The sequence below is a fragment of the Xiphophorus maculatus genome, chromosome 22 (assembly GCF_002775205.1).
Source record: "Xiphophorus maculatus strain JP 163 A chromosome 22, X_maculatus-5.0-male, whole genome shotgun sequence".
Lineage (NCBI taxonomy): Eukaryota > Metazoa > Chordata > Actinopteri > Cyprinodontiformes > Poeciliidae > Xiphophorus > Xiphophorus maculatus.
In genome coordinates, this window is record NC_036464.1 from 259,423 (window position 1) to 283,077 (window position 23,655).

At 36.5% G+C, this 23,655-nt stretch overlaps 3 protein-coding genes across 3 annotated transcripts; 2 read left to right on the forward strand and 1 right to left on the reverse strand.

Annotated features, from left to right (window-relative positions):
* Nucleotides 1–2,293: 2,293 nt before the first annotated feature.
* dnajc12 (DnaJ heat shock protein family (Hsp40) member C12) lies at nucleotides 2,294–7,503 on the reverse strand. Its single transcript, XM_005795180.2, has 5 exons — nucleotides 6,922–7,503; nucleotides 4,799–4,877; nucleotides 3,969–4,108; nucleotides 3,754–3,874; nucleotides 2,294–2,712 (listed from the first exon to the last, which is right to left on the reverse strand). Exons 1-5 carry the CDS (start codon nucleotides 6,997–6,999, stop codon nucleotides 2,630–2,632), a joined length of 501 nt encoding a protein of 166 aa, XP_005795237.1. The 5' UTR covers nucleotides 7,000–7,503; the 3' UTR covers nucleotides 2,294–2,629.
* Nucleotides 7,504–7,528: 25 nt separating this feature from the next.
* Nucleotides 7,529–14,407, forward strand: sirt1 (sirtuin 1). The gene is made up of 9 exons (XM_005795261.2): nucleotides 7,529–7,950; nucleotides 8,508–8,630; nucleotides 8,745–8,980; nucleotides 9,059–9,211; nucleotides 9,463–9,610; nucleotides 9,694–9,773; nucleotides 11,127–11,310; nucleotides 11,399–11,872; nucleotides 13,502–14,407. The coding sequence occupies exons 1-9, from the start codon at nucleotides 7,548–7,550 to the stop codon at nucleotides 13,783–13,785; spliced, it is 2,085 nt and encodes a 694-aa protein (XP_005795318.2). The 5' UTR covers nucleotides 7,529–7,547; the 3' UTR covers nucleotides 13,786–14,407.
* Nucleotides 14,408–17,068: 2,661 nt separating this feature from the next.
* On the forward strand, nucleotides 17,069–22,998 carry cacul1 (CDK2 associated cullin domain 1). The gene is made up of 8 exons (XM_023326964.1): nucleotides 17,069–17,506; nucleotides 17,616–17,742; nucleotides 19,369–19,471; nucleotides 19,546–19,641; nucleotides 19,716–19,818; nucleotides 20,813–20,902; nucleotides 20,984–21,122; nucleotides 21,855–22,998. Exons 1-8 carry the CDS (start codon nucleotides 17,200–17,202, stop codon nucleotides 21,892–21,894), a joined length of 1,005 nt encoding a protein of 334 aa, XP_023182732.1. The 5' UTR covers nucleotides 17,069–17,199; the 3' UTR covers nucleotides 21,895–22,998.
* Nucleotides 22,999–23,655: the final 657 nt, after the last annotated feature.

Here is a 23,655-nt window from a genome sequence, read left to right on the forward strand (position 1 = left end):
ACGTACTGCCGACGTCTGCTGGATCACAACAACCAAAGACGTTTAACCTACGACAGCGCATTTGGGCCAATAAAGGGGTAAATTTCCGCCAAACCACTCAGACATTTTCTAGAAAAAACAAGTACATTTCTGAGCTCCAAAAGTAAAATATTTGGTAGAAAAAACGACAATTTTCTCTATTTTTTTCAATTACATTTTTTACTTTTCAAACTAAAATTTTCACGTCTCTCTTTATTTTTGATATCCTTGTGCTGTTCATGTAATATGAGAATGAAACTGTACTAATACCAGAGTAAAGTCCTAATGATGCGAGAATAAACCAGGAACATAATCGCAATAAAATTAAGATAATGTCATAGTATTAGCAGAATAAAGTAATAATCATACGGGATTAAAGTCAAGTTTATAAAAGAAACTCGCGATTATATGAGAAAAATGTTGCAATTACTCGAAAAAGTCGTAAAGGTACCAGAATAAAGTCGGAATGATGCAAGAATAAAGTCATAATATTACCAGAATAAATTAATAATCATATGGGAATAAAGTTGGAATTGTATGAGGAAAAAAGTCGTAAAGGTGCCAGATTAAAGCCGTAATCAGATGGGAATAAAGTCGGAATAAATACGAGAAAAAAGTCATAATGTTGCAGGATAAAGTTATATTGTTATTCTGGTAATACAATGGCTCTTGCATGTCGGAGTCAAGTGTTTTTAATGAATGATAAGATAATAATACTAAGGTAAGTAGTAGTCTCCTGTTTCAACCGATAAAAGTAAGAAAAAGGAAAATGTTCGGTTGTTGTGATCCAGCAGACGTCGGCAGTACGTGATGACGTCACCTTGCTAAAGGCTAAATGTCCGTTGAGAGCGGGCATCGTTCGCCGGGTGCGGTGGCGCGCGCCTGTAATCCAAGCTACCGGGAGGCTGAGGCTGGCGGATCGTTTGAGCTCAGGAGCTCTGAGCTGCAGCGGACTATGCCGATCGGGTGTCCGCACTAAGTTCGGTATCGATATGGTGCTCCTGGGGGAGCCCGGGACCACCAGGTCGCCTAAGGAGGGGTGCACCGGCCCAGGTCGGGAACGGAGCAGGTCAAAGCCCCCGTGCCGCTCAGTAGTGGGATCGCGCCTGTGAATAGACGCTGTAGCGCAGCCTGAGTAATACAGCGAGACTCAGTCTTTTTACTACGGTAATGTTTTCATCTTCTTACGCCGCCTCGCCAACTACTATAACCTGGGCAGTAAAGCGTCTAGAGGGGCAACAACAACGTCACGTTTTCTACTAAAACCACTGCAGCTTCTTGGTTCCGCAGCGCCCCCAACTGGACAACTGCGCAAATAACCACCTACTTTTCTGTTAAAAAATACCCTTACAGAAATAATCATTGTTGAGAAATATGTAAAAGAACATAAAACATGCGTGATATAAAAAACAAAATATTTACTATTAAAGGTTTATAGATGAAACATTCAATATTTCTTAATATTCTTAATATTAATCGTAAGTGTTAGCTGAACACTTAAGTGTTAAATTATGAATAGTAAAGTCTTGTTGAGAGTCTAAGAACGAAGAAAAATAATCAGTTATTTATTTTTACATTTATATTTACCTTTTCTTTAGATTTTAAATTACAAAGTAGCAACTTTGCTTTTGTTTTTAGGTTTTAATACATTTTCTTCAGTACACTCTTGAACTTTAATGACAATTAGGTGATTTACAAAGTACTGATGAAGAAAAGCTAATAAAACAGAAACACCTGTGTTATCCTTTTATGGTTATTTTCTGGGAAAATATAGTGAACATATTGCATGAAAACACCTAAAATAGCTAAAGCTAGCATTTTTAAATTACCTTTACATTTTTATTATGGTCTTTTAAGAATGCAAACAAACACAGGAGACCTATAGATTCCTCAAACATGCCAGAAAGATTCAAGGCAACAACATTGTAGCATGACATAAAGCGCAAAACAATGATCTGGCATAATGCACCCCTCTTTAAATTTGTATTTTATTGTTAGAAAAAACATCACTACCAACAAATTATTTTTTAGTATTTGCAGGTGGTGTGTGTTGTATAAAAAAAATGGTATTACCAATTCTTTTCTGGTAAGCAAAGATTTAAACAAAATATAAGTTTACTCTCTTTTAATTACATACATACAAATTATCTTGCGCTCAGTTAATGTAGATCAGCAGCGGCTGTAACTCTGGCCTGAACCCAAATAGAGTAATGCCTAATCCTGAAACATGAAGATTTAATATAAAATTCACACCAGATAATGAAAAAATAATAAATCACATTGAAACTGTAGTTTATTTGAAAAACAAAACCATTTTGAACAGCAGTCAGTGGCACAAAAAGCTGAAATGTATTACATTCACAGCATTAACAGCAAAAGTTACACAAAACATTAAAAATCATTTACATTTTGATTTTATCAGATAAAATATGGAACATGTAATTTTTATACATCTGGAACGGAAACATTCACATCCACACATTTTTTATAGCATAGACACAAACTAAATATTCATAAGAAGGTAGAAACTTTAGCAGCTGAATGCCTGAAAACAGCAGGAAGCAAATACTTAAAGAGAGTAATGAGAGCTAGCATTTATGAAATTATGAAATTATATTTCATAATTTCTGAACTTCTGCAGCAGACACGATGGAGAGTCAGAGGCCCAACGGAAACGCTGATGATAAAAATCGCCTGATTGGAAAAAAAAAAGAAAAGATTATTATATGGTAGGCAATGATGTGAAAATTAAGATAAATATCCCTTCATCTTTCCATATTTGTGTATTTTATTGGGATTTTGTCTGGTAGCATCTAACTGAGAAATGGAAAGAAAAGAACTCATTGTTTTCAAACATTATATGACTATTTTCAAATTAAAATCTGAAAGGTGCGGTGTGCATGTCTTAAATTCCACCATCCACATTTATTCTTTGAAGACTCTTGGTTCTTGGTCAGAACACAAATTTGACTTAAAAATAAATCTCAGATTTATTTATTTTTTCATTCTTTTCTAAAAACAAAATAAAAAAATGACAGAAACACTTTCAAAAAGTGACTTTTATGTCAGTCATCCATTTTATGGATTATATGGCATAATATCAGTGCCATGATATGATAATTTTTTTGCTTAATTACAAGAATAAAGTAATAATATTGGAGGAATAAAGAAGCAATTTTACCAGAACATCTAAAAATTGTGGGAAAAAAGTTGTTTTAATGAGGAAAAAAAGCTTTGATAGAGTTATAAAGATCTAAAAAGGCTCAGTAGTTTACAAAATTATTTCCAAGTAATGCTATTGATAATTATTTTATTCTAATGTGTTAGAAGACGGAGTATTTCCTGATCTGTAAAGCTGATACCAAAGCTTAACTTCACAAAATGCTCAACATTTCTCAGTTTTAGTTTTTGTTGGTTTTCACATTGGTGTGCAACTTTATTCTCACATGAAAAAGTGAGAATAAAATATACAGTTTTTTATTGCACAGAACAGTTTTTTTTTTTTTTTTTTTGCAATATTTTGACTTTATTGTCACAGTTTTTAAAAATGTAACCCGGCCTTAACATTTTGTTGTAGAATTGACCTGAATTCAAAGTCCATATAATCAGAACCCTCGTCAAACAAGTTGGCAGCCAAGATGATTCGATTTCTATGTATTTTACTGGACTAGCAGACAAGTTTAGATATATTTATTAAAGTTGTTTTTTTTTAAATACCTGATGTTATTTACTTACTTAATGCTGCTTCGTTTGAAGGATTCTCCGATGTTCCGTCGGTCTGTGAAGCAGCCAGATCTTCCGGTTTGCAGGACTCCAGCATCGGTTCCTTCTTGGTTCTCACAGCCCAATGCATCGACTGCAAACGCAAAAAAAAGCTGCGTCAGTTAGTTAACTGCAGCTGCAGCTGCTTCAAAACCTGGAAACCTACAGAGATTGAAGATGCTTCGTACCGTTTTTACCGAATCATTCAGGGCTCGCCATTCGTGGAAGGGAATACTAATCCCGCTTCTTTTCCACAGGTCGTAGTTTCTCCGTTTGGCTTCGTCACACAGAACTTCTTTGGCTTCTTGCAGTTTTTGGAAATCAGCCACTGACCAGAAGAAAGCAAATACTTAGAATAATTATGTCTAAGACATATTAATAATAGTTTAGAATGTAAAGAAAAAGCAGCCTCTTGTCTTATGCTATTTTCTGGAGGCCCTTAAAAACTTTGACTAAAATGACAGTTTTATAAATAGATGTGATAAATGCTAGTTTTTGCTATTTTTCAGTTTTTCATGGAATAATTTCATTTTATTTCCACAACAGAATGACACTAAAAGTACCATACTTTTTTTTAAATCTATTTTTCTTGTTATTAGGCTGGAAACTGTATGCAAATATCAAATTATTATTTATTATTATTTAATTTCCCTTTGGGATTAATAGAGTATTTTTGAATTCAAAAACTCCATATGTGAAAATATACCCATCATCTTTCTGAAAAAGATTTATGTTTTCTCTTTATATGAAAACCTAAAAATAGGAATAAAATGCTGGTTCTTCAAAAATTACAACAGATTTACTGCAATTGGTAACTTGTCAAAAATTATAAGATGTCTTTTTTCAAAGACAAGGTAATTTTTGTGTCTTTAAACTCGTTTTGTTTAGCTGGACTGAGTGGAAAAGTGGCTCTATGGAATGCAAAGGTTGCAGAACACTGGTCTATCTCATACAATCGCAAAAAACCTGTTGAATTAACAGATGTCTTCAGTTGAAGAGAAGTTAATCTGAGACTCACCTGCTGTTGGGTTGTCCTGGTGTTTATCTGGGTGACATGCTAAGGCTCTGATCTTGTATTCATTCTGAATCTGCTCGGTCTTTAAGAAAACATACACAAAACAGAAAAAACAATTCAGATACATTTCAATAATATTGTCTCTGATGCCTGGAAATTGAGTTGCTAGCATCATCAGACCGTCACACAGCAACTGTCTTCACTCAGAGGCAGGGGCGCTGCCAGGAACCAAAAATTTAATTGGGCCCCCCTATGCAGCTGCTGTTACAATTTCTCGAGTCTATCTGAGCCATCAAAAGCGTCACAATTTTTAAGGCTTGCAACGGCCTTGCTTTCTTTGGTCCAATACTGATAACTAGCACAATATTTACTGCTCGTGAATTTTACCTGCAACAGTCCACATACAGTATGCAAGTAGGTTGCTTAAATTTTTTCTATTAGTTTTAGATTAGTGAAATGTCTCTCCCCACAAGCAACAGTCATAAGCAACCCGTAGAATATTCATAAAGCAATCCAGACTTCTCAAAAAATGCTATGATGTTGCATTTTATTCAAGCTGCAGTATATAACTTTAATAAAAAATATGTTTTCTCCATGTTTGTTAAAGCTGTCACCATGTCGTGACAGTTTGTTATGAGACAGAAAATCTCTGAAAACAATCAATCTCCTCCACCTCCTCCTTGAGCTGCTAAAGTAATGCAACGGTCCGGCCAAAACAACCAATCAGAACCAGGAGGAGGGTCTTAGTGCTGTCAATCAACATCATTCATTCACTGCTAAATGTGCTAATGGTGAAAAAACAACTTATTACAGGAAAATCGTTTATCTGCCATCACTGGTAGCTATGCTAACTACCAGTTAGCATAGCATTTACAACAGGCTATGCTATAGCTGCAGCATAGCACAGAGTGAGGGGGAGGAAGGATGAGCAGCACCATATGAGATGGTGATTGACAGCACTAAAACTCTCCTGCCACTGACTGGTTGTTTCTAGCACTTTGAGAAAGCAGAGGAAATATATTTTTCACAGATTATCTCTCATACTATACTGTCACAACATGACAGTTTAACAAATATGTGAAAAAATGTTTTTTTTTTATAAAAAGTTACATACTGCAGCTTTAATTTCACTTAGGAGAGGGCAGGTCAGGAGGGATGTGGGTTAGAGCTGCTGCTGACTCACTCATCTGTTGTTAAGTGATAAAAGGTACAGGGACACATTAAATATATGAATATCTTGGTATTTTTTTCCTTAATTCATTAAATGCTAGTCAAATGGAGGCAAACAGTCTGTAGCTAAGCTAACTATGCTAAATGGTTGATAATATCACACAGTCTACCCAGCTCTCTTGTATTTATAATTTTTCTTGGGGGTATAGTAACAGCCTCAGTCGTTCTTGTCTTCTACTGACTGCTGCTGAACATGGCCAAGGCTCCAAGCAGGAACGAACCATTTCATGCAGATCCAGGAGGTTCAGGGCAAATATGGATGTGTGTTTTTTGGTCTGGGAGGGGTAGCATTTCATTTTTACTGCTAAAACAATCTTTGAAAACACAATATGATTAATTTTGTAATTGACAATGCCCCTTTTTTATTTCTATGAACAAGAAATAAATAAATAAATTGTGGAGGGCCCCCTGTTGGCCAGGGGCCCTTAGAATTATCATAACTTTCCCCCCCTATACAGCGCCCCTGGTCAGAGGCCTCTTCAGATTCGTTGCAAAACTGACTGCTACCAGAAATGGTTCCTGCACAGAGCATCACCATCCACAACGACTCTAAGCAGATACTAAGATGATGAATTCAAGCTCTAGTTAAAAAACTACAAAATGCGGACTCTTTACAACAGGATTAAATTACTCTCTTCTGATAGCAGAGTCTTTCAAATCCAGTTTTTGATCTGTAAAAGGTTTATTTGATTTGCGAAAGATCACCGTCATGAAGCAACAGGTTTCACATAAATTTACTTTGAATAACAAAAATGAACTGAGTCTTTAAATAACAATTTATTTATCAATAATAGTCATCCAATACTCTATGCTTCTGGATTAGTATTTAAAGAAACGTGTTAGATGTAATGTTCCAGCAAATAGACAGAGCCTTGAGTCATCCACTGGCAACTTACCGATGACAGTTCATCACAACCTAACAACCCGTAGTAATCCTCCAAGTCTTCAGGTTTAGGACCCAAAATAGCCTCCATTTATGAGTTGTTTAGAAAAACGTTTGAGGTCGCTTTTTATCGCAACCTGATGCAGCTGCGTCAGATTACAACTGTTTATTTCAAGGACTGGTCTAGCTCGGCCTCTCCCCAAACGTTTTATAGCATTGCTGATAAAAAAGAAATTACACTAAAGACACATTAAACTGATAAGAATGTCAATCAAATCTCTTCAGTTGAATAAACGTGTCCGTCCTTTTCTCGCGTGACGTATGTTGCATTCAAGAGTTTCGATAAAACCTCTGAGCTAAAAGTGCATATAAGATAAATATGTATTTGTCATTAGTTTTATGCTTAGAAAACCATGTGCATTTCCGGGCAACTTAAATCAATTAAAATATAGTAACTCAATCACTATTCACTCATCAGAAGGCTAGAATTTTGTGCTTCAATCCCATTTTAGCACAGTTTTAGCGATTCGCATTTTTCTTTGAGTATTTGAACGCAGCACCAATTTGTTGTGGTTTAATGTCACCGACGCACAATGGGGACATTTCGCTCATTCTTACTGGCGGAGAGCAAGTCACGTGATGCCAGCTGTCCGAGACGAAGGAGCTGCGCAGCGGGTCTGTGGGCTGAAGATGGCGGACAGAGAGAACGCTCTCGGAACTGCTTATTCAGGAACCTCTGAGATGGACGAACCTATTGCAAAAAGGTCAAAAATCAATACGGTGACCAACCACGGATCTAGAGCCATAGAAACGGACACAATCTCATGCGTTTCGCCGGCCATTGGGAGCCGGGAAGAGGCGGGGAATTGTGCCGAGACAGCGGAGAAGAAGGAAGCGAAGCCGGTGATGATGGCGGTGGAGCAGGCCCTGGCATCGCGAGGCGGGGACAACAATGGACTGAGTCTGCCGGTCTCCGAGCCGCACAAACTAGCTGGGCAATTAGGCGACAGCACCGCCTTTGGTGCAACTGAGGAAGGTGCCGGTATGTAGAGCGATGGACGTCCCTTCTACGGCAACGCTGGTTGGCTTACCAACTCAATCAAATCACCGGCTAGCTACTTAGATTTTTACGATAGCGAAACTGTGTTATTCTCTTCTCTTACTAAAGTATTATATTGCCCTTTTCATTATTTTTATTAGGTTTTCTGAAGAAGAACAGAAAGCTTTCAGCTGCGCTTGTGAATTAGACAACTTTTTTCAATGGGAATAAACTTGGATACTAACTTTGCGTCAGTTAGCCGGTGTAGCGCTAAATTCTGTACACCATTCATCTGAGATCCGCCTTTTTTAAGGCATCCTGCTGCATTGCCTTTGCATAAAGGTGTTGTAATTCATTCTGATAATTTGGACACTTTTAAGATTATAATAGTTTTGATCAATTATTAGACTATATTACTGCATATGCTAATATGCCTCTGCTTACTTCGCCTTTTCGTAGCAATAGGAGAGCCATTTCGTAATAGATTAAGTTATTTAATTGTATCGAACTATGACCATTTACCAGTCAGCCTCAGCCTTTTTTTCTCCCTCTCTTTACAGATTTTCTTGGACATAACGATCTGCTTCGCAATGGTCTTGCTGTCACACCAGAGCACATTGATGAGGAAGATGACAGATCTTCACATGCAAGCTCCAGTGACTGGACTCCTCAACCGCAAATAAGTAATTTGGAGAATTTTACTGTCACTTCCTACCAGAAAGTTCGAGTTATTATGTTTATTACTAATCTAAATTACATTAACCCTTGTTTTTCTGTCATGTTTCATCTGTTAACAGATTCATACAGTTATATACAGCAGCACATCAGAGAGACGGATCCACGGGCCATTCTGAGGGATCTGCTTCCTGAAACCATCCTCCCTCCAGACCTGGATGATATGACGTTATGGCAGATAATCATCAACATTTCTGAGCCTCCAAAAAGAAGAAAACGAAAAGATATCAACACCCTGGAAGACGTGGTGAAGCTGCTTCATGAAAGCAAAAGGATCCTAGTCCTGACTGGCGCTGGTGTATGTATTTGTACTTATTTTAAAAATGTCTAATTTAAAATGTTATTATTAAAATATCTATTTTGTGTGTGTTTTTAGGTGTCCGTTTCATGTGGAATACCAGATTTTCGCTCCAGAGATGGAATTTATGCACGACTTGCTGTAGATTTTCCTGATCTTCCAGATCCTCAATCAATGTTTGATATTGAATATTTTAGAAGAGACCCTAGGCCCTTTTTCAAGTTTGCTAAGGTTTGTTCATGCCTTCTCATCTTTTTATTACAATGATAAATGATTGCTGACAAGTTTCATTCAGCAACTTAAATCAAATCAAATTTTATTTGTATAGCACATTTCAGCAGCAAGGCATTTCAAAGTGCTTTACATCACAGAAGCACAATGCAACATAGAACTTAGTAAAATTTTAAAATGTTAGAAGCTAGTGGAAGATAAATATGGGCTTTTATATTCCGTTAATGTTGAATTTGCTCCTTTTCTTGCAGGAGATCTTCCCTGGTCAGTTCCAGCCGTCGCCCTGTCACAGATTTATATCCATGCTGGATAAACAAGGGAAGCTGCTTCGCAATTACACTCAAAACATTGATACGTTGGAGCAAGTGGCCGGAGTTCAGCGAATCATCCAGTGCCATGGTGAGTTTTTATTTTGTTTCCTGCTCTATAATCCCTTTCTATATGGTGATTTAAAAACAATACACTGCTTTTTGTCCTTTCAGGGTCATTTGCTACTGCTTCGTGTCTTGTCTGTAAATACAAGGTGGATTGTGAGGCGATAAGGGCTGACATCCTCAATCAGGTATTTATTGATTAAAAACCGGTTCAAGTCTGTTCAAAAATGCGGCCTTAGGCATTACAAGTAAATAAAATTATTACTTATGAATTTGGAAATAAAATGGGCTAAAAACTGAACTTCAAATATTCATATGCAGTTTGGAAGAAGTGAGCTGTAAAAATTAACACAAAAAGGTAAATTCATAGAAATTTTGTTGACTAAAAATGTTGAAGTTAAAAGATTATTGTAGTTGTTTGTATAGATTTTATTAACCCCAAATTTGCTTCTGTAGCAAATGAAGCTGATGGAAACTTTTTATTATTTATTAGGATGCGCTTTTCAGTCACAAATTTGTAGTATTTTCCTTTTATTAGCTGTGTTTTATTTTTATTTTATTTTTGCTTTTAATATTATAGAAAGTAGGGCAACAAACATTCAGCAACTACTTACTCATTTGTTTACTCAGTTCTTGTTTTTGTTCCAAGGAATAGACTGAAAATATTTTCAAGAGGAACAAAATTGAAAATATTTGACCCGTAAACTTATGGAGCTGTTCGGCTTTTTAGGCATCTATAATAGATTTTTTTCTTATGTTTTATAAATAATCCACAACAAAATCATTTTGTGTTTTTAATTTGGTGTAAAAATGTTTTCAACTTGACAATTTTGGCCTGCAGTGCAAAAAGTTTGGTCACCACTGTCATAAACATTGTTTCCATCTATGATTATTTTTTTACTATTTAAATGTACAATTTTTGTAGCATTGCATTAGAAAAGTTTGAAGTAAACAGCAACATTTAAAACAAGTTTTTCACACATGCCTGTAGTGATTTAAAGTTTTTTTTAACATATTTGTTGAAGCTGTCACTATGTTGAGATAGATATGTGAAAAAGAAATCTAGCTCCTGTGTTTTCTGCCAGTGCTAACTAGAAACAACCAATCAGAGCCAGGAAGCGGGTCTTAATCCTCCCTTTGTCTCTACTACACTGCAGCTCGCATATCATGTTGTGAATGCTAAGGCTAGTTAGCATAGCTACCAGTGTTGGTGGATAAACAGCTTTCCTGAAACGGTAAGTTGTTACTCTGCCATTAGCACGTTTAGCAGTGAGTACACAAGATTTATTGACAGTGCTAAGCCCCGCCTCCTGGCTCTGATTGGTTGTTTTTGTGCGTTTCTTTAGATGGTAATGGCAGCTCAGGGAGGAGGTGGAGGAGATTGGTATCTTTTCATAGATTATTTATCTCATGTTGTAACGTCACAACATGGTGACAGTTTTATGTTAGAAACATATTTTATATGAACATTACATACTGCAGCTTTAACCAGCATGGAAACTCTTAATTAACCGTAATGAATAACCAAAGTCTTCCTGCAGGTCGTCCCCCGTTGCCCCCGGTGTTTGGACATTCCTCTGGCCATCATGAAACCTGACATCGTGTTTTTTGGAGAGAATCTTCCAGAACTTTTCCACAGAGCCATGAAGCAGGACAAAGACGAGGTCGACCTTCTGATCGTCATCGGGTCGTCTCTAAAAGTCCGGCCGGTCGCCCTCATCCCGAGTATGTCTTACCGGAATCTTCTTCCTGTTGTCTGTTGAAGGTTTTTGGTGCCGTAATTTCAGTTTTTTCTTTTCCCGTCTTCGTCCAGACTCCATTCCTCATGAAGTGCCTCAGGTTCTGATCAACAGGGAGCCGCTGCCTCATCTGAACTTCGATGTGGAGCTGCTGGGCGACTGCGATGGCATCATCAACGAACTCTGCCATCGGCTGGGCGGAGACTTCGAGCAGCTCTGCTTCAACACTCTAACCCTTAACGAGATCACAGAGAAACCACCGCGGTTAGCAGAGCCGCCGCCGCCAGATGAGGCTTCCACTGACCCGGCGGACAAACCTCCAGAAGAGACGGAGAGCAAGAATGTCAAGGAAACTGTAACGCTGTCCGAGCCTTGTTCGAACGCGGCGAGTCGAAGCGCGGACGACGCCGAGTCGCCGGAGCCTCAGAGAGAGGACGTAGCGAAAGACGAGGCGGGCGAGGCGAAGAGCCAAACCTCAGTGCTGGACAATCGAAAGCGATACTGGATGAGTCGGGTCAGCAGGAGTCCAATCAGCAAACGGCTTGAAGGTGAGTTAGAGACATGCAGCAAAAATCATTTAAAAGGGCGGTGTTGTATTTTGCTAACAAATATCACCATTTTATGGAAAAATCAATTAATTATGTTACCTTCAGTTGTTCTATAAAATATTATACATATCAAATTTGACTTTAACGCCTTGAAATCGGGTCTCTGTCACTTTAAGAAGGTCCTGCTCTTTCTGAAACTTTGCCTTGATTGAACATTTAACACTGGAACCAGAAGCAATTTTAAATATCCAAAGTAAATTATAAAATAAAATGAGTTATGGAGTCTCTGCAAACAACAAATCTGTAGTTGAGACCAAAGCACCAAAATAAAGACTTTTGTCATCCAGTTTTTTAAGAAAAATTGGAAAAATGAAAAACAACAAAATCATGCAAATGGAAATAGTTTTAATTTATCACGCGAATAATTGATTTATTGTAACAGGTTTTTCACGAGCGTTGCACTGAGAAGTAGCTCATATAATGATTAATATTCTCTCATTTGGTTTAAATAATAATAAAATCTGTGTAGTAGTTAAGCCAAACCTGCACAAAAAAATATAATTTTATACTTCAGGTATAAAACACATTTGTCTGTAAATATGTTTTAGCCAAAACTCTTTTAAGTGTCGTAATTTTAGCCCCACCTATTTCAAATCCTATTTTAAAAAATTCAAGTTAGGCATATCTAGCTATCTAATCAGTCAAGGCAAAAATAATAAACAGATCAGCCCTACTTTGTATTAATTTTAAGTTGAGTAGAGATTGTTTTGTTTTGTTTTATGATCAAGCATTCACTAAAGAAATGCTGTGTTATTACATTTTAGGCTATAAATGTTTTTTTTATTTAAAAAGAGGAGTTACTTTTTTATTTGCATGTTTTTGTGTATTTTTAATTTATAAAATAAACTTAAAGCTGCAGTTTGTAACTTTTATTTAAAAAAGGGTTTTTATTTCTGTCACAATGTTTGACACAAGTTTATGAGGCAGAAAATCTGTGATAACATCGATCTTCTCCACCTCCTTCCTGTGATTCTGTTTCTGTCTGAGGAAACGCACCAAAAACAACCAATCACAGCCAGGAGGAGGGGCTTAGCGCTGTCAATCATCCTCAAGTATCCCTGATAAATGTGCCGAAGGTGGAGAAAGAACTTAATGATACAGAAAAAAACATTTATCCGCTGTCGTCAGCTATTATGCTAATTAGCCTTAGCATTCATGACAGAGGGGAAGGGAAACTAGCAGACAGAGTGATTGACAGCGCTAAGACCCACCTCCTGGCTCTGATTGGCTGTTTCACATTAGAACTGGAAGAAGGCAGAGGAGCTGGATTTTTTTCATAGTTTTCTTATACTATACTGTCACAACATGGTGACAGTTTCAACAAATTTGTAAAAATACTTTTTATAAAAGTTACATTCTGCAGTTTTAAGGAAATAAATAAAAAATGTTGAGAATTCATCTGATTAATCATCACAATAATTAATTACTAAAATAATGAATAATATGCTGTAAAATGATGCATGTTTTAGGCACTTTAATGGTAATGAATGAAGAGTTGTAATATTTACTTTTAAAAAAATCCAGATTATCTCTAAATGTGACACTGGGCATTGTGTTGGTTTTCTGCAGGCGGTCAGTACCTTTTCCAAGCACCGAATCGATATATCTTCCACGGCGCCGAGGTCTACTCCGACTCAGAGGAGGACGAGACATCGAGTTCCTGCGGGAGCGACAGCGACGGCTCCGACTGCAGCCAGGACGGGCCAGAGGACTGCAGCGAGGCCGAGGACGGCGCCCGGCCAGCGGGCGACGAGGCGACCCACAGAGACACGTTACCACTAAACGAAGAGGCCACGCCCACTCTGCAGACGGACTTCACATCAGAACACTCTGAGAGGACCACACATCTCTAGGCGTACATTTCACAAAGCACTAACTGTCTTCTTGGGTTTATATATATATATATATACATATATATATATAAAAGACGCATAAATATGTTCTTATATTTTTGGCTGTCATACTTACTGTTATTTTTTCATAAAGCTGAAATGGCATCTCACACGTGTGTGTAAACATAGCAGGTCTCTTCTTGTTCGGATTGGTCGAAAGCTTCATGAGCTGCTTGGTTTCGTTTCATTGCATCCATTTTTTCTCTTAAATTCACCCACTCTGTTCCTGCAACACTTTGTTCTATGACGGCATTTTAAAGCCACTGTAAATGGGGGAAAAAAGACAGAATTTCTAACAAAACAACTCAACAATTTCTGAGTTTGGAAAGTTTAAAAATTGCTTTAAAGAGATCTGAAATTTTGAGAGGAATCTTGGGAATTTCCTCGAAGAAACTTGAAAATTTGCGAGTTTTAAAAGTTGAAAATTGTTAGAAAAAATAAGAAATATTGAGATCCCACAATTTTTCTAGAAAGATTTTGATTTCTGAGTTTGAAAAGTTGAACATTTTCCTGAAAAAACATATTTGAGATTAATCTCAGCAATTTTTGAATTTGGAAAGTTGAAAAGTTGCTAGAAAAAAAATCTGAAACTTTCAGATTAACTTCAGAAACTTTCATAAAAAACCTTGAAAAATGTTAGTTTCAAAATTTAAAAGTTTTTTACTTAAGGAAATTTTAGTCCAAATTCTAGACATTTCCAAGTTGCTTCTAGGAAAAATTTGAGAATAATTTCAAAATGTATGAGTTCTTTCTAGCAAATTTTCAACTTTTAAAAGTCAGAAATATATATATACATATATATATATATTTTTTTTTTAGAAAATTTCAAAGATTAATCTAAAAATTTCAGCATTTTTCTAGCAATTTTTTAAACTTTTCAAACTCAGAAATGTCCACGTTTATTCTTTCTAGACAACTTCTGAGATTAATCTAAAAATGTGAGTTTTTTGGTGAAAATATACTGTTTTTATGGTATTTTTTTACCCATCTACAATGGCTCTGATTTAAGGTCATAATGTTGAGTTTTGTTCTCCTAAATCGCTCTGATTCTGACAGTGGTTTCTGATTAGGAAGCATGTACGTTTAGAAGCCTGCTGCCTGTTTATTACTGGATTCTCAAGAGTTTCAGGCACATTTTTTGCTGATTTGTTAACCTGCATGAGATATAAATTCAGTTTTCCCCCTTTCTTTGGGTAAATTATGGAAATAAGGAACAGTACTCTTTAATTTCAAACCAAAGAAGGTATTACCTGCACACTCATCTGTGGTTTTGTATGTCCTGTCCTTTAAAATCTTCATTGGGCAGCTACTTTTCTGGTCAAGCCTCTTATTTTTATATTTGGGAGTGAGACATACTCGTCAACGGGTAGATGGTAGTTTTTAATTTGTATAAAGTTGTACCAGAGGCTTTATATGGAGGAGAGGTCTGGCTATACTGAGCTGTAAGCTGTAGAAATATACTCTAATCGAAAACCGGCACTTTTTTCTTTTCTGTACGACGTCCGGTTTTGTTGCCTCTCTTTGTTTTAGAGGGAAACGGAACTAAAATCCTGTTAGATTGGCTACAGCAAAACATTACATATGCTTTTTGGAGGCTGATGTTTTGTAAACCAGATTTTAAGAAATGTTTTTATATCATAACTGTTTCTTCTTTGGGGTCTGACTAAAAAACAAACAGAAAGCTCTTGCGATTTTTTTTTCCATTGAAGGCATCTTTTCTCCACATGAAAAATAAAAACTTAATTAGAAAATGTGACTGAATTAAAACAGGGTATCCGTGCATCCTTAAGTCTTAATATATCTTAAATTAAGGCTTTAGAATGTCTTAAGTTCAATTTTAAAATAGTGGCCGTTATTATCTTAATTACAGATCTCACCTTTTGTCATGACAGAACAATTTAATCTCGTATATTCTATGAATTACTTATTTTCTCGGGAATTTTCTGTCAGGCAAACGTTTGAGTCGCACCCAAGATGTGACTCGAGACCGTCGAGGCTAGCTAACTAGCTGCTAACATCAATGCTAACTAGCTGCTAACATCAATGCTAACTAGCTGTGTTGCGTCCGTGTTGGCTGGACGAAGTTTGTACATTTCTGTGGAGATACAAGTTTTTATTTTTTATTCATAATGGTCTTAAAATGTCTACAGAAACCATATAAAAACAAAAATGTAATAATTGATGGTCAAATCCAATCAAATATAATTTTTAGTTTTGACGAATGTTGATTCTTCAAGCTTTTGAGCGGTACAAGTGAATAAATATGCAGGTAACGTGTCTGCGTCTTAACACGGCGTATTAGGGAAATTTAGAAAAAAGAGTCAATTTTCGCCAAAAGACTTAGAAATTTTCTTGGGGAAAAAAATAGTAATTTCAAAACTCTAGAATGTTAGAATTAACTAAGTTCAAAATCCAACACACATTCAGGTACAGCGGAGATGCTAGGTAGTTGAAACACCAAAACTCGAGAAATAACTTTATTGTCATATCCTCAGAAACAAACTGGGCAACACAATTAGTAGCCAACTTAGTAAGACAATTATAAAAACATGATTAAGCCTATTTTATTCGCAAATATGGGCACAGTCGTGTTAAAATCATTTATTGTTTTAAAGTGCTTACATTGTACTATAGCCCATTTATTCATACATTGGCTATGCCTGCTTATAATATTGTATTTGTTGAAAGACATCTAACCAAATCTCCAGTTCTATACTTCACTTCATAAAGTTTTAGAATATATATAATAAAATCTAATATTTATTTAATAAATTGAAAAAAGATTCTTAGTTTACTTCTGACCAAATGGCAAAAATTTACCTATCTATCTATCTATCTATCTATCTATCTATCTATCTATCTATCTATCTATCTATCTATCTATCTATCTATCTATCTATCTATCTATCTATCTATCTATCTATCTATCTATCTATCTATCTATCTATCTATCTATCTATCTATCTATCAAAAGCAAGTTATGTTTTTGCTAATTTTTTAAAAAAATATTTTTATTGGTGTTTTGCTATATTTACAGAGATAATTTAAGGTGCAGGTCCTTCGTAAGTAACACTGCGTTACATGCTGATTTAATTTGATTCACGAACACAGTTCATTTTTGTTTCTTTTTGTCACTGTTATTGGTACTACAGTGGACGGGCCAACCCAACAGGTTGGAACTACATTTCCCATCGGATGATGGGAGAGGATTCTCTGCTGTCCTGCGATACAAACTGTCGTAAAATGTGAGCTCAGAGCAGAAAGAGGGATGCACAGCACCGAGCACGGCTGAGAGTTTTTATTTGTTTTCGCTTGTTTCTGTCAGAATGTGTCAGTAGTTCTGTTCGGTTCTGGACCTCAATTGCTATCGTCAAGATGGAGGCCATGGAGGACGACAGCTCGGAGGTTAAAGACGACCACAACCACAACTATTGCGGTGGTAAAGTCAGGGCGGCGCTTAGCAGCCAGGTACCGGATGGAGTAGGAGCCCCTGAGCCCGTCTGTCCAACGGTACCGGGGGGAGAACCGGCGAAGCGGCAGGCGAAACCGTGGTCCGGTAGTCCCCGCGGGTCAAAGTTCATGGACTCGGACACAGGCAGTGAGAGCAGCGAAGTTAGCGAGCCGGACTGCTCGGCTGCTAGCACCGAGGACAAATTCAGACTCGACTCCACTTCCAAGTTTCGTAAGGGCCCGAAGAGCCGCGGTCCATCTGCAGCTCGGTTCTAGGTTCTGTTTTTACCGCTAAAGCGGTGCTTTCAGGTGACTGACCACCCCTCTTTCCCTTGACCCAGTGTTGAATGCGATGGCAGTAGAAGACTACCGGAAAAACCACTGGCCCAACCTGGAGGAGGCGATAGACCGCCTGCTGATCCAGAACTTCTCGGACCACATTTCGGTCTCCTACGCTCAGATCTACGGGTAAGACTGGATGCACACCAGGGCCGGTCCAAAATACCGTGAGGCCCCGGGGAGGGGGCAGTTGATTTGTGGGTACCGACTCTAGTTTGTGTTATTTATTAAAACAAATACCAGTAAAAGAAAAATCACAGATCATTCCTCCAACTTTCTGAGAGCGTACTGGTACCAAAGTGAACAAAGAATTAAAGCTGCAGAATAAGTTCTGATGTAGCGAACTTTCCAATCTACTGGCTGGTCTGTGTCCTCCCAGAAGCATGAAAATCAGCCTATGGAACCCTGGCATGTTTTCTTTTTATCTGGAAATTTTGCACATGTGCACCTCGCTGGAGGGCAAAAAGGCGAATCTTTTGCATTCTGTTTGTAGCCGGCAACAATCCAGTCAACAAAATAAAACCTGGAGATGTAGGTATTATTAGCTTAGTGCGCCACAGCAAAGGGAAAGATAACGCAGAGAAAAGTTACATGCTGCAACTTTAAAACTGTTACAGAACCACACAAAAATGTACATCTCATTGTTTTAAAGTTATTTTAATGAGATGCCAGAGCAAGGATGTTCAAAATTTGGCACCTGCCATTGATTTTATGCAAATTATAATTCAAGGATTAAACAAATTAGGACAAAACTACAACTTTTTAAATTAAAATTTGCTTGCAAAAATGTTAGATGCAACATAAAGTGATCATGATCATCTTTTCCAAGCTCTCTGGTTTCCTTCTGTTGCTATGGTAACTAGGATCACATCTGCTCATTGATTTATTTGTTAAAAAAGTAATAATTAACTTTATTTGTTTAATTAAATTAGTTGTTAGATTGGAGAGTAGATAAAAAAAAATTCCAACATTTCATGTGGATGAAAACATTTCTGAAACCGATCTTGTGTGTAAAATATTATTATTTTTAAACAAAATGGTGGCGACATTTGTTTTTAAAAAGACACAAGAGATGTTTTTTTTTTTCCTTTTTAGAGAATTGGTTGTTTCTGGTGGAACATATTTATAAACAAATTCTTTTTGGTTTTATGTTTCATGCAAAATGTACTATTTGGCTTATTTTCTCATCTGAGAACGTTGTTCTTTAAGCAGTTTGATTGCATGAGTAAACTCAGGTAGACAGAATGCTGAAACTGAACCAGAAGACACTACTGCAAAGCATTACTTAAAGATTTAAACATTTCTGTAACCAGATTATTGTAGATTTCTTTATTTTTATTTTCTGGTATCAACCTGCTCTGGCCACCAGGGGGCGCCAAGCTGTTTTTACATCAGGGGTCGGCAAATACATTAATATTGTAACAGAAGGTAAACTTAAAGCACAACAGAGTCACGTGGTGCGTCAATCCATCCAGGACGCACTGCAGGGAAAATAAACATTTAATCATGAATGCTAATTATGTATACACTTAGTCATTTTGATAATAGGCTAATATAGCTAATATAAACACTTAAAGATTGTTTTGCCTTCATTATAAACCTTATATAAGGCTTTTAATTTTTTGCGGCTGCAGACAGATTTGTTTTTTGTTTTTCTGGTCCAAAATGGCTCTTTCAACATGTTGGGTTGCCGACCCCTGATCTAGATCAACTAAAATGTAGGACTTGATTGTTTCCTCTGACTTGTTTTCTCAGCTACGTCTACAAGTGTGTTTGCCAGCAGCACTCTGAGCTGCTCTACAGCGACCTGACCTCCAAGATTTCAGCTCACCTGCAGCAGGTTTCCACACAACTACAGGTGAGAAAACCCAAATCCAGCGAATTACCACCAGATAAAACTAAATAAAACTAAGATATGTTGCTTATTTACAGGCCAGCCCAACTGAAAACCTGATTGAAAACTTCAACATCGCTCTGACTCAGTACTTAGCGTCTCTTCAGTGTATCGTTCCAGTGTTTATATACTTGGTAGGTATTATCTGTAACCAAAGAGAAACTTTTTTAAAGCTGGTTTTAATGTTTTTTTTCTTCAACATTTTCAGAACAAGTTTTATATTGAGTCGAAACTGAACCGAGACCTGAAAGAGGATCTGATGAAGCTGTTTGCAGACCATGTTGCAGAAGAACATCTAAGCAAGTTGATGCGTGAGTGAACGTGATTATTGCAAAAGTCTTCATAACCTTTCAACTTTTTCACTCTCACACTAAAACAAACTTTTAAGTTACTTTTGGATGATTTTATTGTGATGGAACAAAACAAAGTTGTGTGGTTTGTTGTGTTCCTTTGTATGGAGCTATATTAGGGTCATAAGTTTGTTCAAAAATAATTTTGAAACTAAAAAAAAAAAGATTTTAAAAACTTCTTGCCTTGTTTGAGCGGAGACCTAAAGTGTTGCAGGTTTGGAATTATGATTGACATCTACAGAGATAAATTGAGATCATAAAGTTGGAAGGAAAAACTGGGAAATTTAAATAAATAAATAAAAAGAAATTGAAAGAATTTTGAAGCTGAAAAATATAATTTGTAACAGAAAAAAATTCATGAACCGGAAAAATTTCTTTTCAGTTTATGGCCCTCATGTCCATATTATGGACCTTATGTGGGGCTATAAAGTCTTTAAAAAAATTAGAGTATGAAAAAAACTGAAAGAGTTTGGAAACTCAAAAAAAAATACTGAAAGTGGAGGAAAAAATGAAAGTGAAAAAAACTGTTGAAAGTGACTGTAAGAAAGTCTGAAAGTGAAAAAAACTGTTGAATCTTAAAGGTAGTTTTGATTTTGATTTTGGTCAAAATTTGCTTTTATTTTTATATTAAAATAAAGGCTCAAACCATGTGGCCCTAATTTACTTCCATACCATAGCTTACAGGATACTGTTTGTTCTCCAACAAACCTTATTAGTATCTAGGATAGGGGTGTCAAAAGTTTTTGTACATCAGTTGAAATCTAATCCCAGCCTCCAAAAATATAATTTTTAAAAATAAAAATGTTTTTATTTCTAACCTACTTGGTAACGAAGATGAAATAATTTTCTTGTAGGAAAGGGATTACAGATCAAATGTTTTTTTTTTTCTAGCTAAGAATACTTTCCTAAAGCACCAGCCGTCCTGTTAATTTTCCAGTTTTTGTTTTTTTTTCAGCTCTGCTCATTAAAGCTCACTCCATGCCGTTCCAAGTGCAGCCGTCGACGATGGCCAGCGTGGTGAAAGGCCTCCACAGCCTGCGACCAGGTGGCCAATCAACGTTTTTAACGAAAGAGATCAATAACTTTAACATCTTTCTGATGGATAAATGTTTTGTTTCTGTTTCAGAGTGGGCCCAGCTCGCTCCGGCCCTCTTCTCCAGCTTCATCCCACAGATCCACCCCCCCGCCATGGAGTCGCAGCTGCTCGATTACGCCGACTGCGACCGGAAGCTGCAGATGGAGCTCTCCATGAACGGCTTTCCACGGCTAGTTTCCCTCCACTTCACACCAATCAATCAATAAATCAATCAAATTTATTTGTGTTGCACATTTCAGCAACAAGGCTTTTCAAAGGATTTTATCATGAAAACACAAAAATAAAAATCATTAAAATCAAAATGCAGTCACCAGAAAGGTTGGTATAGTTAACAAAAATCATTTTTGTGAATTGAAATAAATAAAAACGGCAGTTTTCACCAGTTGTCAACCAGTTACGGGACTCCATACTGGCGGCAATTACGCTAGCCCACAAAATGGCAACCCCAAAAGTTGGAAAAATTTATTCAATAAAAACTGTATATATTTTTTGAAAATGGTCTCTTCTTCCTAGTGTTCACTACCCAAACTTAATCATAATACTTTATTCATTTTTAGGTGCGAAATTTAAAAATGTCAAAGTATAAGAAAATTTGTAAAAACAAAAAAATATTTAATAAATAGTGTGTTTGCACTCTAAGAAGAAATTAAAACTATCTGAATTAGACAAAAAGTCACAAAACTATATTGAAAAACCCCTAAATATTTTAACTTTAGTCACCAGTTAAGGCCTTGAAATCACAACTGACATCTACGGAGCGACATTTAGGCAAAATGTTTGTGAAAACTTTGAAAGTTGAAACTGAAAACAAATTTTAAACAGGAAAAAAAGGATTTGAAGGAAAAAAAATCTGAAACTAACGTTTTTTTCTTTGTTTTGGTTATTTGTTTTCTGTCTCCAGGGGCGACCAATCCCGCAAACGTGCCAGCGAAGACTCCTGATGGCGCCGGCTCTGTTGCAGAACTCTACTGCGCCTCCTACAGATTGAGCCCACTCGCTGCTCTAAATACACACTCAACATTGCCTCACGTTCGTCTCTGTTGACGCGACGCCACAAAAACACTGTGAACGACACAACGACCGCAACCTTTTTCATTTTGATGCAAGGGAGGGAAAATCGACACTCTCAGACTTCCATACACGTTCTTCCCTCTCTGATTCCAGCTGCTGTGATTTGCGTCTGCAGCTGGAAATCCTGTGAATGTTTGATACATAAGGGGCTAATAAACACTTTCTAGTTGCTGCTAACCATAATCTTTGTGTTTAAATCCCACAAATCGCTTGTTACAGAAAAAAAAACAAACGTAAGACCTCTGTTGCAATTCTCTACTTTTACGTTGCCTTTAACGCATAACTAACAAAATAAAACGTTTGCCAAAGAGGAGCAGAAGATATTTAACTATTATATGTGATGCTTTTCATTCAGGCTCCTTCCTCCCTTTAACGTTTGCACTGATCAGCCATTACCAGTGCATCTTCACATCAGCTGTTAACTTATTTCTGTAATGTAAGATAAAAGTTGTAAATTATATTGATTTGCTAATTACAGAATGATGGATGTAAAGAGTTTAATTCTGTTAATTTAATGAAAACTTCAAATTAGGTTTTTTTTGAAAATTACAGCTATTTTTTTAAACTCTCTCCTGCAACACTTTTTGTCCTTCCACTAAACTTTCTGTTGAATGCAGCAGCTTCTTTTATGCTCCTTCACTACAAAACCCCAAATTTTACTCAAGATTTCTGGTCTATTCATTGTAAATGTCTTGTATTACACAAGACAAAACTAACTTAAGTTACTTTTCAGCAGGAAATTGGAGCTTGTTTAAAATTAATAATCCATACAGAAAAAAGAGAATTATGACTTTAATCTCAAAATTGTGACTTTTTTTGCTCCAAATTTTGACTTTTTGCAGAATTCTAATTTTAATCTCAAAATTCTGATTTTTCTCCAAATTCCAACTCCAAAGATTAAAATCTGAATTCTCTTTTTCTGTTGTGGCCCTAATCTTCTTCCATACCATCCAGACTAACATCTTATTTCCTTTTTTATTTTATTTTTTGTCTCTCTGCTCTGCTTTTAGCCTTACATGCACAATTTGCAGATTTTTTCCAGAAAGTGCCAGAAATCCTTGTGAACCTTTTGATATCCCAGATTCTATTTCTTCATGGATCTGATGAGTCTTTATGCAAACGTTAAGATGTACAGCTTGTTTATAATGTATATAGTTTGCCACTGCTGCATTTTCCTCTAATAATCTGATGAGTATTTTGATACAAGCTCTTACACTGTTTTAAGTGTAAATAGACGCTCTAGTTTTCTCTCTCTGTCTTGTTTTTTCTAAAACTTTTTGATGAAGTAGAGAAAGAGTAAAGTTTCAACACTGGATGTAAACAGTTATAGTTTTCCTCCAACAGAATGAGAAACAGTTTGTGTTTGTGGAAAATGTTTACAGAGAAACCGACCTGCACGGGAAAATTCTCGTCTAGTTTCAGGAGGAAAACAATGTTTGAGTTTCCAGATTTTTTTTTTCTCTCAGCTCTGTTTTTACACGATAAATTAATTTCTGATGATCCAGATTGTTTGCTTTTCTCTGCCAGATTTTTAATAAAAGATGCACAAAGAAAATGTTTTGGTTTTTCTATCAGTTTATCCAGGAATACTTCATCTGTCTATCATTTATTATCTCTTCATCCATCCATCA

Bases quoted from the DNA above. Each gene is read 5' to 3' on its own strand.
- dnajc12 (XM_005795180.2), bottom strand. From the start codon at position 6,999: ATGGAGGCTATTTTGGGTCCTAAACCTGAAGACTTGGAGGATTACTAC. The intron at 4,878-6,921 runs GTAAGTTGCCAG...GTTTTCTTAAAG, and splicing joins GTTGTGATGAACTGTCATCG to ACCGAGCAGATTCAGAATGA. The intron at 2,713-3,753 runs GTAAGTAAATAA...TTTTCCAATCAG, and splicing joins TTCAAACGAAGCAGCATTAA to GCGATTTTTATCATCAGCGT.
- sirt1 (XM_005795261.2), top strand. From the start codon at position 7,548: ATGCCAGCTGTCCGAGACGAAGGAGCTGCGCAGCGGGTCTGTGGGCTG. The intron at 9,611-9,693 runs GTGAGTTTTTAT...TTGTCCTTTCAG, and splicing joins GCGAATCATCCAGTGCCATG to GGTCATTTGCTACTGCTTCG. The intron at 11,873-13,501 runs GTGAGTTAGAGA...GGTTTTCTGCAG, and splicing joins AATCAGCAAACGGCTTGAAG to GCGGTCAGTACCTTTTCCAA.
- cacul1 (XM_023326964.1), top strand. From the start codon at position 17,200: ATGGAGGCCATGGAGGACGACAGCTCGGAGGTTAAAGACGACCACAAC. The intron at 19,642-19,715 runs GTAGGTATTATC...CAACATTTTCAG, and splicing joins TTCCAGTGTTTATATACTTG to AACAAGTTTTATATTGAGTC. The intron at 20,903-20,983 runs GTGGCCAATCAA...TTTCTGTTTCAG, and splicing joins CCTCCACAGCCTGCGACCAG to AGTGGGCCCAGCTCGCTCCG.